The sequence below is a fragment of the Cornus florida genome, unplaced genomic scaffold (assembly GCF_030987335.1).
Source record: "Cornus florida cultivar Cherokee Brave unplaced genomic scaffold, ASM3098733v1 CherokeeBrave_3.0.0_Hap2_Chr01, whole genome shotgun sequence".
Classification (NCBI taxonomy): Eukaryota; Viridiplantae; Streptophyta; class Magnoliopsida; order Cornales; family Cornaceae; genus Cornus; species Cornus florida.
In genome coordinates this window covers 73,886,350-73,905,159 of record NW_026775571.1, presented here as the reverse complement: position 1 = coordinate 73,905,159, position 18,810 = coordinate 73,886,350, and the positions used below count along the sequence as shown (strand labels likewise).

Sequence of the window (18,810 nt, the reverse complement as noted above, 5' to 3'; positions counted from 1 at the left end):
GAAAATAATGGCAACATATTAAGCCTTTAAAGGGGGCTCAACTTTCATAACTTGCAAAACAACTGAATCTCCAGATTACCATTTACAATTAGAAGCAACAAACTAATATAAAGCACAATTTACAAGTGACAGACAAATGACTACGACATAACCAGTAACTATACAAAGGTCATGTTAATTAATATAGCCAAAAGTTTTCTTGGATTTGATCGATGTTGCCGACTAAAAGTGATGTCTCATCATCATTCATAAGAAATTCAGATAAAGCATTGAGTTGCTCCTGCATTTCTGGATCAGTGTCCTCCAAAAACGAGTCTTCTGCTGCTATTGTATATGCATGAGTCGCACCATCATCATGTGGTAGCAGCGGCTGATTATTGGAGGTTGCAGTTGCATCTAAGTTGTCAAAAAATGAGTCTATCTGCTGCATATCACAAGAGTTGATTGTGATGTTGGACAGATCAAAGACTGTTGCAGTCTCATCATCATCATGTGTTGGCAGTGGCTGAATATCAAAGGGTGTATTGTTGGGTAGTTTCGGTGGAAGCAACTGATCAGGATGACTGTCCATGATTGTTACTGCGGACACAGATTGATCAATGTTTTGTGGAGTTGTAGAGACCTCACCATGATCATATCTCATCTTCTTACGACATCTAGGGTTTTCTTCTTTGGATACTTCATGAGCATGATGCTTTGGTGCTCTCTTGAGATGTTTAGAATCATCTCTTTTGATTTTGCAAACTACATAATCATGGGTGCCTTCTTCTAATCCATTCAAACTCACACCGCCCAATGAATACTCGTGCATAGTCCAATGACCTTTTGGCATGATCAAGAACTCATCTTTCTTCACATCTACTTCAAAACTCAACATCTTGTTGAATCCAATAAGCTCTCTCTCTTTATTATAAATGTTCTTGATACCGGTTTGGCCATCCCATGTCCCACATCCGGCTCTCCGAACAATTCTCTTCTTTTCGCGATCAATTTTCTTCAATTGGGTAAAGACGTAGATAACAAATTCATTGGATTTCAATGAATGCCATGGATCTTCAGCCGTAAATATATTCCAAGGTGCCTCGCCATAAACATCGCGCTCCAAAATTACACCCTCGTAAGGCAACGATTCTTGCTTCAGTTTTCTTCTGAGAAAGTGTGTGAGGAGTTCTTCTTCTGTGGGGATAAACCGAAATCCTAGAGGCACAAACATATTTGTGCTAGATAAAAGAGGCGGTGATAAGGATTAAGAAAAAGGAGGCCGAAACCCTGGAGGCTGAGGCGCTGCGCTGATAAAAGAGGCCGGAAAAGAGACGCGGCGATGATGAAAAGAGGGCTGAGACGCGGCGATGATTGGTGAATAAAAATGGAAACAGAAGAAGTGGGACAGACTTAGCGAAGAAGAAGACGAAGAGGAGGAGCGTGATTGAGGCGGTACGTTTTTGGAAAGTGGGTTGGGAAGAAGGAAATATATAGATGGAGGCGGCGGCTAGTAACTTGGAAGGAAAGTAAAACAGATATTGTAATCATTGAAAAAAATCTAAAAAGATATGATCAAACATATCTTTTTACAATTTAGTTAAGAGAGAGAGAGAGAGTAGGGAATGTTTGGAAGGGTAATTACGAGTTGGGTTGATGTCTGCAGATTTGGGTAATTAAATTGGGGTTATTAAGTAATGTGTAATACAAAGTAAGTTATGTAACCTGCAATAGACTTATTATACAGATATCATCTATATATGGATAATCTTGTTGTTTTCTTCAATTTCAGTGATAAATACTCAACTGCCCAAGGAAATTAGCACCACTTTTATTGAACTCAACCAAGAGCTTTGAATCCGATTCAACTAACAAATCTAATATTAGTGTGAATTAATCCCATAAAATTTGGTAGATTTCCAATAATTAAACTCTGTTGACAAAAGTAGTAGCTTTTTCCCTTTTTATTTTCTAAGATGTTTCAAAGACTCTTCCATACAAATATATAAAAAAACTTCACAAACTTGATAAGAGAAATATTGATATAACTTCAGGTAAGGCTAGCAGCCTCCGTTCATTGAGTCAAGAGGTTGTGAGCGTTTTTTTAAGTAATTTTTTGCAGCAAATTAGACCAGTTGACAATGCATTATGGTAAAGATTCATACACTCTATACAGCAAATTATCTGGTATAATCAAACATTCTCTGGTGAAAAAAGAAAAAAAAAAAAAATTCCTTAATGGAATTTAAGAACTTCATCAGTGCAGCAATGGAAAAGTGTCTGACTTTCTGAGTTCCTTGTGTTGAAAATCTTCATTCCAGGATTTGATTGATTGTCCAGTTGCTAAGAAATGTACACATCCAGAATTCAGGTAAGGCTAGCAGCCACCGTTCATTGAGTCAAGAGGTTGTGAGCGTTTTGTGGGCGTCTCATGATGCAACGGATAAAGGCATGAGTTCTTGTTGAGACCACCACCATTATAAACTAATTAATTTTGAAATTAATTTGTTAAACCATAGTTAAAAATAGATCTCAATGGACAACATAAAAGATGCAGTTCTTAGGAATCTTGGTGGAGCTTTATCATGGATGAAATCTATGGCTGAAGCGTCCTACAACTTTGTGCGAAAAAAAGATAAGTGAAGAAATACAATCTGAAGACAGTCTATCTGCAACTTATTTGATATAATCAAACAAGTTCTAATGGAATTTAAGAACTGTATGGGCACAGCAATGGAAAAGTGTGACTTTCTGAGTTCCTTGTGTTGCAAATATTCTTCACTTCCGGAGGACAAAAAGGAGAAGCTGCAGTACGTACTCATTCAAGAGTTTGCTTGATTGTCCACTTGAAGAGGTTGGGAATTGTTAAATGACATGATTTTTTTTTCACAGTGTTATGAAATGGTAGCTGATCTAGAAGGGAGTGGAAAAGAAAATTTCATCTTGGTATACTCAAAGGTTGGCTTGAGTGTTTCTGAGGCCTATGTCAAAACGAATAAGCTATGATCAATTGCTGATATGAATGTTGTTTTCCTTAGTATGCTTTTCGATTTGGTTATTAATTATTGGTGTGCTACATCGTGTAAACTGGAATGAACTAACCAATTATACCAACAAAACTCATGTTACGTTACAACTTAAGCTGTTATACAATATAAGAATGGATACACAGCCTTAAGTATACACAATACAAGAAACCCTAGTTTACACTTCTCTGCAATCAATAGGATAGAACCGTCAAATCACAATGCAGCTTCACTTGATGAACAAACTAGGTTTCCAAAGCCTTGTCACAGCCAAATACACTTGCTTGAATGGAGTACACAGTTAGATAAGCAAGGTAACTCATGAACAGCTCCCAATAGGCTTAAACCCTGTTAGCATATATGATACCACGATTTATGGTATGACTTACCATAATAGCAGAGCTTTAAGGGTAAAAGGTTCACTTCACAACGCAGCTCCAAGAATGATCTGCAATTGCGTTCCACAGCTCTATATAGCTAAGATAAACTTGCTTAAGAGATAAACTCAGTGAAACCAGCAAGATATAGCAATGTAAGAACACAACAGCCTTATAATCTTCAAAACCCTAGTTTTAGCCTCTCAAGGGTAAAACTGGAATTTCACCAGAACCTGAAGTTAAACCTGGTTTCTGAAGCCTTGATTACTCAATACATACTTGCTCAACAGGTTGAAATAGTGTATGGAGCAAGATAAAATAATCTCAGTTCACAATAGGCTTGAAACATATTAAACCTTGGCTTTCAAGCTCTTCAAGGGTAAATCTGTCAAAACACATGAAACATGTGCTAATACAGGTTCTCACGGATTCACACAATCATTTTATTCTTTCACAGATGATGTTCTCAATTAATTCAGCAAGGATGGAACAATGTACCATAAAACAATAACCAAAAATAGCTCTCAGCAGGTTATGTTTTGCAGCTCCTGTAAAGCCTCTGATCAGAGGGTATAAAAGTAATTCTGTGATGTCTCAGGCCTTAACAATGCTCTAATAATCTTGAATCATAATTATAAAAATGCTCAGATAATCATTATAACGATTCAAACATGATATCTCAGGCTTAGTTCACATATCACAGAGATTAGGCTTAAAACCCTAGTTTATGAGGTTCACTATACCAGAACTTGAATGGGTCACGTTCTTGGTAAAGTATCAACTTTATTAGCTTTAAATCAAAAATTTATTCATGCTTATATGGTGTACTTGATGTTCACGGCATGAATTCAACATGTTTTACATATTTCAGTTGTATTTGCACCCGAAAAACACATTATACTGAGGTTAGATACTTGTAAAACAAATGCAACTAGGATATGAAGATAAACTTGATTTCTGCAAATATAAATTGATGAAACAAACTTGCCTCAACCTTCACTTGGCACTACAAATGAAGCAAACCAGAGTTGCCCTTTCAATCCAGAATTCTGCACCAGAAAATCAGCTGCAACTGTCCCCTTCTTGATCTTCATATGAAGCACTCATGATAGATGATTTTTGGGATTAATTTTGGTTCTCTAGGTTAATTAAAATCCCAGAAATACTTGAGACCTTGAGCTTACAAGCTTGCTCAGAAATTCTCTCAAGGGCTCACATTAAGCTCTCTGGCTGCTGTAGCTATGAAGACTATACAGCAGAACATACAAAGAGGCTTGATAGCTTGTTGTGTCTTTGCAGTGAGGTTTAGGTATTCAATATGTAGTGCAGCTCTAATTGGAGTTCAAGATATTTTCTCACAGCTTGATATCATCATATTAAACTTGCTTGTATCATCAAAACTCAATGCAATGCAAGTTAATAGCACAGATTAGTTCAATGACAGGTTTCAGCAAAACTTCTGCAGAATCATCTTATACATTCTGTATACTCTGTGACAGAAGGGCATCTTGGTAAATTTCCTTGAGACAGGGACTTCTCGTGATTCTTATAAACTTGTTTCAACAAAGTAAGCTTGCATAGTTTATGATTAACCCACACAACACAAGTTATACACAGAAGTCTCTCAGGTTAGACTAATTTCTGCTGAAACCCTAGCTTACACAAGGTTGACATCTCTAAAACCTCTTGATCAATTTTCATTGACCTCCCTTGTGAATGAATTGCCTTAAATTAACTTCATGATGATGTTCACAAGAAATCCACTCAAGCTCTGGCAAATTATTCAGCTTGTTCGAACTTGTTACAATCTTTACAAGCCAAGCTCAAGGTTGGCTTTTGAATGAAAATGCTTAAGGACCATTTTAAGATTTTTGCAGACCATGAAAAAACTTTAGTATGGGCAAACATGCTTGAACGAAGCTTTGATTGGTTGAGCTTGGTCTATAGGCAATATCAGATTTACATTCTGCTATTTCCAAGCACTCTTGAATAGTCCAATGACAAGAAATCACTTTGACAATCCCAGATTAGCTTATTTTGCCTAACTGGTACAAAGTTCATATTGCTCACAAGTTTGGACATCCTTTCCATCTTATTCTGTAGAAGAGTCGATGTTCTTGTTATGTGGGTCATATAACATATGTAATAAAGTTTGAAATGTAAAACTTAAAAGATGAGAAATACCACGCCTTTGGCAGTCAATATGAGTTCACTCTACAAAACAAATATATTTCATGAGTGTTCTTCTATGGCGGCCAGAGTAAAAAATGGTGCCTAATTTCAAAGGTCAGCGAATTGGTGGAATATATCTCCTATTCAGCAATTTTTTACACCCGAAGACTCTTTGAATTCTCAAAATTCCTATGATAAGCAAATTTGGGCTTTTTCAAGTGATGGATGTTTCAAGGTGAAATCAGCTTACCAAGTAGCTTTAACAATGGTTCAGCATAGTAACAGCTCTTTTGTTAAGGCTACAGTTATAACATATTAGAGCTTAAAAAAAAGGAAAATTGAAAACTGACATTGCTAACAACCTCCGATCATAAATATATATACCTGCCCTCTTGGTACAGAAGTCCTTAATTCCAGTGATTACAAGTACAAAAGGTCTAAACACACCATTTTAGACAAGACTAGATTTGTGTAAAAGAATGTTTTATACCATGAATGTTGAAGCAAAGGAAATATTTACAATATGTGTTCAATTTGGGACAATTAATCATCTTAAAAAGCAAAATTACAAAAAGACCAAGGGGCCTTATAATGTTCATCCGATTGATTCAGTAGCAGCCTCGCTTTGAACAGTAACAGGACGAATCCATACAAACTTGCACTTTGCCAGCCTCATCTTCGATCTGTTGGCCCTCTGCAGGAAGAGGGGTTGAGGGGATCCAGACCTGGTTTACTGGAACGCTGAATCCGACAGAATAAACCTGCTTGCACCTTCACTATAGCAATCATCCATGCCAATGGCAACTGATCGGACTTTGTCTCCTCAGCACCATATTACTTCTTCTCAGCCATGAATTCCTGAATTATATAGTTCAGCAAACTCGTCCCTCTCCAAATGATCATGTCTCTATGCCAACATTACAGAACTGTCAAGCTAAGTGGATAATAGCCAAATAGCGCTGCATAAAGGAGAGAACAAAGTGTTCATTATATGTGAAAATCTTTGGCAAGTATAAGAAGGAAGCAAAAGGAAAAACTTACAGAGAATGATTGGACCATATGGTAGACAACATTAGCGTCCAACCTCTCTCGTATGGCCCTATTATCCCTTGGCAAAGCCAGCCCCAGTTCAATAGGTGAGACGCGATTGATGGTGTTTTTAAAACAGAATCATCCACCGTGACCATGCACTTAGGAAGGATGAACCTTGGTGCCAAGGTTTAGCAGAGACCTGTTATCCAGAAATTGTCACAACCTGGATTTTTTTCTTCTTCTCAAGTAACTAGAATTTTTCCCTAGTATGAAGAATATTTGGGAGTAGTCAGGGAGTTTCATAAATATGATAAATAAATAAAAGTTCAGTTAATTCAATGGAAAAATCAGAGTAACTTAAAATTTCCAACAGCAATAATGGTATGGAAAATTGTAAAACAGGAGATAATAACACGTTCAATACCACTATATCAATTCCAAACTAAAGAAAAATTGAAACTTCCAGCATCAATACTAGATATATAAACTATATGCTAAAAACTTATTTTCGCTTGTTGAAAATATCACAAAACTTAAATCTTTTTTCCCCTAGATCTCAACAACAGGAGGAATGCTGCAAAATAATCAAACTCCAGGAAAGGAATAATCTTACCATGGAAATTGGCCATTATGATGAATCATTTAAATTTTTAGATTTGACATATTAACTAGGTTGAATGCTTCTACAGAAACCCAAAGGACAACAAGAGGAAAATGAGATGCACAAACACCCACATGTGAGCGCACACAATTTCTTTCTTTAAGTTAAAATATTCGTCCAACAAAAATATGAGTTGCTTTATCCAAAAACCCTTGCTGCAGAGCATGTTCAAAGTCCATTCATTATGGAGACTGTACTTGAATATTCTGAATACATTCTAGCACTGATGCACCCAGGGGGGGCCCAAATACTTCTGATACGTAATGCCAGAAATGAAAATCTAAATTATTGTAACATATCAAAAAATGAAAACTGTGAAGTCCAAATGGTCATTCCATAGATAAGAATAGCTTGTTTTCCCAAAGCTCCTTATGATTATTGGTCCATTCAGATAAATCCTTCATGAACTCAAGGTTACATCTTCCCAGTTCTTCAACTAAAATGGTTAATTTTACAAGAAAAACCAGATCTGAGATACAATCAAAATCAAATACAGTACTTCTAAAATAGATCCCTTCTCCTAGTTCTCTATCCTCCATCAAAACAAGTTGTTTCCTGCTTCCTCATGATGCTTAAGACAATCATCACAAACTCGTTTTGTAAAAGATGATTCCCAAATTCTATTAATATTTGGTGGGAAAGGATTAGGTTACCAGGGAATACCTTTTCCATTAGTTGTTTGACGTTGCAACGAAGATTTGAGTTCTTGAATCACCTTTCACATTTATGTAGCAGGTAATCCTTAACTTTTACCACCAGCAGCTAATCCTCCACATATCATTTAGATATCTCACTGAAAGTTCAATTCGAGTAGAAGATTATATGAAATGGAAGCTCAAACTTGGTGTGCAGAGTAGGAATCATTTCAATTGAACTCAAAATGCATAATTGCATATATAACATGCCCATGGATGATATAATATATAATGAGGTGCAGCATCAAATTGAATGAATGATATTGTACTACAAATATGGTAAATGCCGCTGATGCACTATGTGGTTTCAAAACTTTCCATGAAGGCTAACTGCTAACAGTATCAGCCGAATTTAGCAATCTGAATAATCTGATTCATATTCTGAAAGCAGATTACAATCTGAATCATCTGATTCTCCATTTTTGAACCCATTGTCATTGAGTTCATTACAAACATCCTTAATCAATCCTCCTCAACAACAGAATCTCTGTTTCTCTTGCACAAGCCCCTGCTCCTATCCAGCAACCCTTCCTTCATCATACTTGCAAACTTTTCCCTGTTGTCAACAAGGGGGTATTTCTGGTTTAGTTGATGACAGTTTGGGTGTATCACTTCTTAGATATGTAGAATATGCCAGGATGGCGTTCAAACACCTTTGTGAACGTCTGTGGCAAAGCCAGCCCAGGATAGGAGTTTCAAGCCAACATGATCGGGTATGTGAACCAAAGAAAAACAATCTGAGTGATGGGGAATCAAGGAATGAAGGTAATCAAATGGCAAACCAATGACCCAATTTAGCTGGTCAATTGTTTGTAGAGGAAGAGTCCCATCTTTGGTGAGCATGAGCAGCTTGCAAAGATACATCTCACAATCAAGAACATGAAATTCATCAATTAGGAGTCAAGTGGAAACAAATACCGAGTTCTTCTTGATGGGGATCTAGTGCATTAGAAGTCAATTGGAACCAGGGAACACTAGTGCCTCCGCTGTCAAGAACATGAAATTCATCAAAATTTGTGGGATATCTCCTCATAAAGGTGGAAACCTTAAGATCTTTGGTGGGAGAGGTGGTAAACTGGGAGACAACAACGAGGATTTGAGGATATTATGGAAACAAGGATGCTGGCAGCTCTTACATCCCTATCACCTGCCAGAATGGCATCCAATTCCCTATCTTGCACCCCATTTTAACATAAGATTAAATCTAGAAGAGCAAGAGCTGAATGGCTTTCTGCTGGCAATTGAATCCCATATCACATCAATACAGAAAATGAGAGCATCCTGCCCTACTCCACAACCACCAAACCATTTTAGATGATGATCAACATACCCCTGTTAGATGATAAAAATTGGTTTGGAAGTGAGATACCACTTCAATGTACTCTAATATTTAAAGTTAGGAAAGTCAAGATTGCAATGGATATAGCTGGAGAACATTAAGCATGCAGACTATGTTAGGATCCACTTATAAATTATATTCAAATGATCAACCTACAACTTTGCAAAGATTTCCAACTGTATTTAAGGATAAAACAGATCGCATCTATTTTTCTAGAATTTCTTTTCCACTTTATACTAAGTTCCACGGTGCTTGGCTGGGTATCAACCGAACAACAAGTACTCACTGAAGTATGTATGAAATGTGTATATACAACAAACCTTCCACATTGGTCTACAACAGTGCAATAAATTCGTCTTTTTCTGTTTATGATGGATTTTACATCTTCATCATGCAATAAATTTCCTCTACATGAAAATTAAATATATTGCTCTGTACCATAGTGCACTAGTAAAAACTCACAAGAGGGCATAGTAATCAAAATTGCAATCTAGATCACACAATCTTGCAATCCAAAGTATACTACTATTGATCATTCCAACAGTGCTGCACAATGGGATTACCTAAGAGCAAAGCATAGTGTTTGGGAAGACAGCTACTAATTTCTGTAATTTAATTCACTTGTAAATAATAAGAGTGGCGGTTTCAACATCAAATGCTAATAATTATGTTGCTACTGTTGGATCCGATCACTACTATGCTCTGGTGTTAGATGCTTCCCCTATCAACAAGAAGCCTAGCAAAATGCGAAGTCATTATTGTCATGGAAGCTTGGGATAACAAATTTCATGATTCTAATCTATTTTAATTCTCCAAAAAATGTCTAAGAGTTGGAAGCATAAATTGATCAAGTGGGCCAGAAATCAGAGTTGGAACTCCAGACAGAAAATATAGGCAATGGAAGTTCAGCTTTTCTCTTTGAAAGAGGATACAACGCACCAATTGTGATGCTACCAAAATGAAACAACTTGAAAATGAGCTTCATAATTAATGGAGTGAAGAAGAAGTTTATTGGAAGCAAAAATCCAGATTTCAGTTGTTGCAGCTCAGAGACAGAAATTCAAAAAATAAAAAATAAAAATCATGCAACTAGTACTATTAGAAGAAGGAGAAGAATACTCATATGCCACACAAATATTGTTCTTATTCCTACAAGTAGAATATGCAACTTTAGTTGGCTATTATTGCCTTATTTCTTTGCGTAATGTGTCTTATAAGATCATTTCAAAATATCAATAGGCGCCAATCAGTCCTTATCTCTATTATTAGAGAAGATCAAAGTGCCTCTGTTGCTGGAAGGCAAATAAGTAATAGTATCTCTAGTTGGCCATGAACTGCTCCATTTTATGAAGAACAAAAGATTGAGTAAACAAGCTTTTATGGCCCTTAAACTTGATCTTAGAAACTAGGTTTCCCACTGTATGTGTCAGTATGCCTTGAGGTCCAAGGAGTTTAGAGTTTTAGAATCCTCTTTTCCAGGTAGTGCCTTGAGGTCGAAGTGTTTAGACAAGACTAGATTTATGTAAAAGAATGTTTTACCATGAAAGTTGAAACAAAGGAAATATTTACAATCTGTGTTCAGTTAATTTGGGACAATTAATCATCTTAAAAAGCAAAACTACAAAAAGACCAAGGTGCCTTTTAATGTAGGTCTGATCGATTCATTAACAGCCTCAATATGAAGTATGAACAGTAACAGGACGAACCCATACACAAAGAGGGGTTGAGGGGATCCAGACCTGGTTTACTGGAATGCTGAATCCAACAGAATAAACCTGCTTGTACCTTCACTATAGCAGTCATCCATGATACTGGTCATATGTTTAGCCTTTCCCAATGGTCATACCCTTCCAATCTTGAAAGCCGTTTTCAATTCCACCATGTCCTCTTCCAGAAGCTGCCAATCGGACTTTATCTTCTCAGCCCCACATTACTTTTTCTCAGCCACGAGTTTCTGAATTAGTTCAGCAAACTCTTCTCTCTCCAAATGATCGCGTCTCCATGCCAACATTACAGAAGTGTCAAGCTAAGTGTATAACAGCCAAATAGCCCGGCATAAAGGAGAGATCAAAGTGTTCGTTAGATGTGAAGATCTTTTCTACATATAAAATAAGGAAGAAAAAGGAAAAACTCATAGAGAATGATTGGAACATATGGCAGGCAACGTTAGCATCCAACCTCTCCCTTATGGCCTTATTATCCCTTGGCAAAGCCAGCCCCTATTCAATAGGTGAGACTCACTTGATTGATGGTCTTTAAAGCAGAATCATCCACTGTGACCATGCACTTAGGAAGGATGAACCTCGGTGCCAAGGTTAAGCAGAGACCTGTTATCCAGAAATTGTCACAATCTGGATTTTTTTTTTTTTTTTTTTCTTCAGTAACTACAATTTTCCTAAATTTGAAGGATATTTGGGAGTAGTCTGGGTGTTTCATAAATATGACAAAAAAAATAAAAGTTCAGTTAATTCAATAGAAAAGTCAGAGCAATTTAAAATTTCCAACAGCAATCATGGTATGGGAAATTGTACAAACAGGAGATAATAATACTTTCAATACCACTACATCAATTCCAAAATAAAGAAAAATTGAAACTTCCAGCATCAATACTAGATATCTATACTATATGCTAAAAACTTGTTTTCTTGTTGAAAAGATCACAAAACTTAATCTTTTTCCCCTTGATCTCAACAACAGGAGGAATGCTGCAAAATAATCAAATTCCAGGAAAGGAATAACCTTGCCATGGAAATTGGTCATTATGATGAATCATTTCAATTTGTGCATTTGACATATTAACAAGGTTGAACGCTTCTACAGAAACCAAAAGGACAACAAGAGGGAAAAAAAGATGCACAAACAAGCTTAGGGAAAAAAAAGATGCACAAACACCCACTTGTGCGCGCACACAACTTCTCTCTTAAGTTTAAATATTCTTTCAACAAAAATAAGAGTTGCTCTATCCAAAAAACCTTGGTGCAGAGCATGTTCAAAGTCCATTCACTATGGAGACTGTGCTTCAATATTCTGAATACAATCTAGCACAGTTGCACTCATGTGGGGCTCAAATACTTCTGATACATAATGCCAGAAATGAAAAACTAAATTATTGTAACACATTAAAAAATGAAAACCGTGAAGTCCAAATGGTCATTCCATATATAAGAATCACTATAAATTTAATCCCAGCTTGTTTTCCCAAAGCTCCTTAAGATTATTGGTCCATTTAGATATCCTTCATGGACTCACGGTAACATCTTCCGGTTGATCTATAGATTCAGTTCTTCAACTAAAATGGTTAACTTTATGAGAAAAACCAGATCTGAGATACAATCAAAGTCAGATGCAGTACTTCTAAAATAAATCTCTTCTCCTAGTTCTCTCTCCTCCATCAAAACAAGTTGTTTCCTGCTACCTCATGATGCTAAAGACAATCATCACAAACTCATCTTGTAAAAGATTACTCCCAAATTCTATTAATATTTGGCGGGATAGGATTAGGTTACCAGGGAATACCTTTTCCATTAGTTGTCTCACGTTGCGGCTGAGATTTGAGCTAACTGCTAAAAGCATCTGCTGAATTTAGCAAGGATCATCTATGGTTTCATCTGATTCATATTCTGAAAGAAAATTACAATCTGAATCATCTGATTCTCCTTCATTTTTGAATCCATTGTCACTGAGTTCATTACTACAAACATTCCTAAATCGATCCTCCTCAACAACAGCATCTCTGTTTCTCTTGTATAAGCCCCTGCTCCTATCCAGAAACCCTTCCTTCATCATACTTTCAAACTTTTCCCTGTTGTCAACAAGGGGGTGTCTCTGGATTAGTTGATGACGGTCGTAAGCTTCCCTAAGAACAACAGTTTGGGTGTCACACTTCCTAGAAATGTAGAATATGCCAGGATGGCGTTCGAACACATTCGTGAACTTCTGTGGCAAGGCCAGTGGTTTACGGAGATTGCTCACATTCTTGCGCTCTGTTTTCTTTTGTATGGTGAGGTGGAGAAGCTCATGAAAGACACCAACAATTCTCTTCTCAGGTACATCTGTACGTGGATCTAAGTGAGAGGCATCTGAATAAGGAGAAGTATAAGGGAGCCTCCGCCACTCTTCTAACCACTCCATGCATTTTCTCTTCAGTCCGAAACCCCTTGTGAATCCAATTGGAAATGCTAAGCTGCCATTTTCAACATCTTTTTCCCTTTGCTGCAAAGCAGCACTCTTTTCCAATTGAGACACAGCAAGGTCTCAAGGTTAACATCCCGGGATAGGAGTTTCTAGCCAACACGATTATCAGGTAGGTGAATCAAAGAAACTATATCTGGGTGATGGGGAATCAATGAATGAGGGTAATCAAATGGCAAACCAATGTCCCATTTTAGCTGGTCAATCGTTTGTAGAGGAAGAATCCTATCTTTGGTGAGCATGAGCAGCTTGCGGAGCCTGTCAAGAAGATCCATCTCACAATTTTGGTAGATACCGAGTTCTTCTTGATGGAGATCTAGTGCTTTAGGAGTCAAGCGGAACCAGGGAACTCTAGTACCTCCACTGTCACGAACATGAAACTCATCGAAAATAGTGGGATATCTCCTCATAAAAGTGGAAATCTTAAGATCGTGGGGGAGACTGAGTTGCCCTCTTGGGTGGGAGAGGTGGTAAACTGGGAGGCAACAATGAGGATTCGCAGATATTATGGAAACAAGAATGCTGGCAGCTCTTAGATCCCTGTCACCTACCACAACAGCATCCAATACCCTATCTTTCACCCATTTTAACTTTACATTCACCAGATTGGCTTTCTGCTCGTGATTAAATCCCATCTCACATCCATAGAGCAAACGAGAGCATCCTGTCCTACTCCACAACCACCGAACCATTTTAGATCGACGATGATCAACATAACCCTGTTACATGACGAAAATTGTTCTGGAAGTAAGATACCACTTCAATGTACTCCAATATTTAAAATTCAGTAATGTCAGATAGCAATGTATATAGCAAGGAAGAATTAAGCAAACAAATTATGTTATAAATTGTAATGAAATGATCAACCTACAAATTATGTTATAAAAGCAATCAAATCTGAAAGCAAAAGTCGTAAATTAACTCAATAATACAAACCCGGAGGGTGTATTTCTCAAGCCCATTCGAAAATCAAATTATGAATATCTTTTCAAGGACAAACATTCATTTTGATTATAAACATAAATACTCAATAATCAACCAAATTATAAAGACGTGGTGTAAAGTCAAAATCTCCAATTAGATAGAAAGCTCTAAACATAAAGACAATTGTATAACCCAGAAATGCACCGAGGAGAATCACACAAACGTCTTTTGTTGACATCAGAGACCCATTGAATTAATAAAGGGTGTATCAAAAAGATAAAAGCAAACACATTTGCAAAGGTTGGTTCTTCAACTTCAAGGGAACAGAGTAGAGTTCAAAAAAAAAGGAGACACACATTCAATTCTTGGAGTAAAACCACGTTTCCAAATCATTATGAACAAAACTAAAATTTGTCTAAACAATCACACGATGGAGAACAAAAATTGAGCCCGTAAATGAATAAATGAAACCCACATAAAAAAAAAACTTGGAAATCGAGCACGATTTGCTTCTCAGAAACATTTGGAAACATATGTAACTCTCAAAATTGAAGCTGTCAATTTGAATAATCAACCAAAATAAATAAATAAAAACTTCAGCCAAACAAACAAAATCAACAATATAATCGAAATCGACGCCCTGACCTTTCTGCTGTGTCAATCGATGCCTTCGATGGTGAGGGAGGACGGTTCGAAGCCAGAGAGAGAGAGAGAGAGCGAGAGAGAGAGAGAGGGGAGTATACTGGGTTGGGCTTTGAAGTTATGTTGGGCTGGGCTTTGAAGTTCGAGGTTTGACCAAACCAGGTTAGGTTAACCATGCTGCTATTCTTTACCACACAGCTTATACTTGTCACCAATCAATACCCTACGAGGCTACGACCCTTCTCACTGAACAATATAAATTTTTTTTCGGAAAAACTCTTAAATTAACTTTTTAAACTTGCCATTATATTTTTACAACTTGTAACACTTTGTTTATGGAATATGGTTTTGTGTTTTTGTTTTTAAAAATTTTACATTAAATAGATATTATCAAACAATCTTTTGATTACTAATCAAAAACTTTACAACAAAATATTTATTTTTCTTTGAATTAAAAATAAATAAATAAATAAATAAATAAATAAAAACAAACAAACCTTATCAAATATGTCCTAAGTTTTCATTTTGGCAATGTTGTTGCCCTGATTAAAAAGATAACATGTGGACTCAACGGTGCTGCTTTGTGAATTAATCATAATAAAGTCCGAAATACCCCAATTACCCGAGAACATGAAGAAGTGAAAGCCCAGAAAAATTCCCCAATTACATTGAAGGCCTCATCCATTTAACTTTGCTTTTTGTGAAGGGAGTCAAACTCACATTGGAATCTTTCAAAAAGGCCAAAACCATGCTTTGTTAGAGATAAAAGGAGCAATAAATCAAAAGGTCCAAGGGTAAAAAGGGTAAACCCACATGTGGCTGACAGAAACCTTACACAAGTCCTATGTACTAAACAAAGTGAGCGAGTGGTTGTACTATGTGAAAGGCAGCATCTGCTGATGTAGGCTGGACCAATGGCATCACACCATGTCATTTAGGAGAAGGGATTTGCTTATACTTTAACATAATATCATTGGTCTACTTAACTGAATCTGTAGTGCCATCCACACTGGATTGTGGCATACTTATATTACTAAGTACCCCTCATTATTTGGCGGTGATATTTAAACTCAGTTTGTTTGGACGTAAAATATTTTGTATCTATCAATTTTCAGCATGTTATTTTACATATCCATTCAGATAGACTCGACGTAAACCTTTATTAAATACCGATAAAGTAAAAATAAAATAATATTTTATTTAAAAAAGAAAAATATTTTTAAAAAATAATATTTAACTTCAAAACAAATGGAGCCTAAATGTCACTAATTATTTTATGGGAATGTTGAAATTTTGTAAAGTGGGACCAATATTATGATATTTGTTGAATAAAATTAAATAAAAAGACATTTAAAACCTCAAAAGGTGTCAATGTAAACTAGTGCATTGACTGTCTACTGAGTGGCATTGACCCAAACATCAAGGGGTGTCAGTGCAATTTACCCAAAAAAAATATATTTCTATTACTATAGCAATATTAATCCAAAAAAAAAAAAATTATTACTAGTATTAGCCCACCCCATTGACAATTTCTAAATTCGCAAAAACAAACAATTCACCTAGTGGTATAACCTTTTCATCTTGAAAAAAGCAAAGAAGGAATTCGGATTTGTGTATGAGTAAAAGGGTGTTTTTGCTTTACCTAGGGGTGACAAATTACAACACGAACACGACATAAATTAAAAGGGTCTGAGTTTGGGTTTGGCATAAACGGGTTTTGGTCATAAAAGAGTTAACACGATTAACCTGTTTACTTAACCGTGTTGGGTTAAGGTTAAAGAGTTAAACCCGTGTAACCCGTTTATGACCCATTTAACTCAACATGTTATAATCGTGAATATGACTTATGTAATATGTTATATGTTTAAACTCAATTGTTATAGATAGTTAAGTCATTTCAACATAAATATTGTCTATGGCTTATAATTTTTCTTTTTATTTTGAATATTTGGGTTAATTATGACAATTTTTTCTATTATTTAGTATTTGATTAAATATTATATGTCTCGTTTTGATAAACAGCTTAAAACATTTACCTATTTAATAAACGGGTTGGGTTAGTGTTTAAGATTCATGACACGATTATTAAATGGGTTGGATTTGGTTTTACCAATTTAATATAATACCCTTATATCGACACGACCCACAAACACAAGTTGCCACTCCTAGCTTTATCATTCGAAAAAAAAAAAAAAAAAAAGAGAGCTTTTGCCGTTGGTACATGTTTTATTTTTTATGCTTTTCTTTTTGTCGGATACTATAATAGTAAACAGTGCAAAAATTATATTTGGTAAAAAATGTTTTAGTTTGTAGACTGCAAAAACGTTTCATGAATTGATCAAAAGTCAAAACACCAATTTAATGTTTTTACATGTTTCCTTAGTGTAATAACTCATAGCAATGAACAGTATTTTTTTTTGAAAACCTCTCTTATCTCACCTTGTTTACTAAATATGTTTTTGCTTTCAAAATTTTTAATTACGAAACGTGTTTTTAATTACTAATCAAAATACTTTACAATAAAATATTTATTTTGCTTTGAATTAATAAAAATAAAAAAACAAAACCCTTACCAAACATGTCCTAAGTTTTCACTTTGGCAATGTTGTTGCCCTGATTAAAAACGGTAACATGTGATAGGCTTCGTGGACTAAACGGTGCTGCATTCCTAGCACTAGTGTGCTTGAACCAAACCAAGCACTTGTTCCATGTCAGAATAGTTTGATATATATAATAATATGCTTCGATCCCAAGGATTAAAGTCCACATGAAGACCATGTACCCTAAACTCCTATATAGGGTACATATTAGATGTGTTCAGAGCGCATGTCGTTTGGTTGAGAGTTCGAATTATTTTAAGGTCATCTCTAAAACTTTTTTCCTAAGAATTTTCTTACTTATAACTATAGGTATGAAATATGAATGTATTCAACTCATTTGATTTGAAAAAACAAAAAAATTCTCAATTTTAACTTTATTTTGAGAAACAAAAAAAGTTAAAATATATATATATATATATATATATATATATATATATATATATATATATAATCTAGTCCTTCCTTTCATATAACTTTACTTGTTTCACTTCTTATTGTCCAGATAATTTCAAATACCTCTCATTATTCTTACCAAAAATTGGGATGCATTACCTTTTGATTTAAATTTTGTTTTAACAAAACTATATATATATTTTTGTTTTTTGTTTTTTTTTTATGAATGAAACCAAGGGCAAACCTGAATGCCTAAACCGAAGGGATTGACTTAGTTAAAAAAAATTTGAACTATGAGTGTATCACTTACCATTAAGTTTTGGTTTGGATTCCCGAGTGTAAATAATTTATTAAAACTCACGCATTTAGATGTATAATTCCAATTTTACCCGTGTGGACCTTACACATTGAGGGTCTCATCCATTGAATCTTTATTTTCTGTGAGAGTCAAAACTCGCATGGGAATCTTTCAACTACAGAATTAATTAATCAATCAGGGCCAAAACCAATGCTTTTGTTAAAGATAAAAGGGCCAAAACGCAATAAATCAAAAGGTCAAAAGGGTTAAGCCACGTTATGCGGCTGGCAGAAACCGTACACAAATCCGAATATATACTAAACAAAGTGAGTGGTTGTACTGTGTGAAAGGCACCACCTGCTGATGTAGACTGGACCAATGGCATCACACCATCTCATCTAGGAGAAGGGATTTGCTTGAGGGTTAACATAATATCATTTGGTGTACTTAGGTGAATCTGTAGTGCCATCCACACTGGATT

The 18,810-nt window shown here is 35.7% G+C and overlaps 2 protein-coding genes across 2 annotated transcripts; both read right to left on the bottom strand.

The window, feature by feature from the left end:
- Positions 1 to 178: 178 nt before the first annotated feature.
- LOC132274851 (NAC domain-containing protein 41-like) lies at positions 179 to 1,213 on the bottom strand. The gene has a single exon (XM_059776196.1). It carries the CDS (start codon positions 1,211 to 1,213, stop codon positions 179 to 181), a length of 1,035 nt encoding a protein of 344 aa, XP_059632179.1.
- Positions 1,214 to 12,863: 11,650 nt separating this feature from the next.
- Positions 12,864 to 14,107, bottom strand: LOC132274840 (protein WHAT'S THIS FACTOR 9, mitochondrial-like). The gene is made up of 2 exons (XM_059776185.1): positions 13,604 to 14,107; positions 12,864 to 13,508 (listed from the first exon to the last, which is right to left on the bottom strand). The coding sequence occupies exons 1-2, from the start codon at positions 14,105 to 14,107 to the stop codon at positions 12,864 to 12,866; spliced, it is 1,149 nt and encodes a 382-aa protein (XP_059632168.1).
- Between the last annotated feature and the right edge of the window lie 4,703 nt (positions 14,108 to 18,810).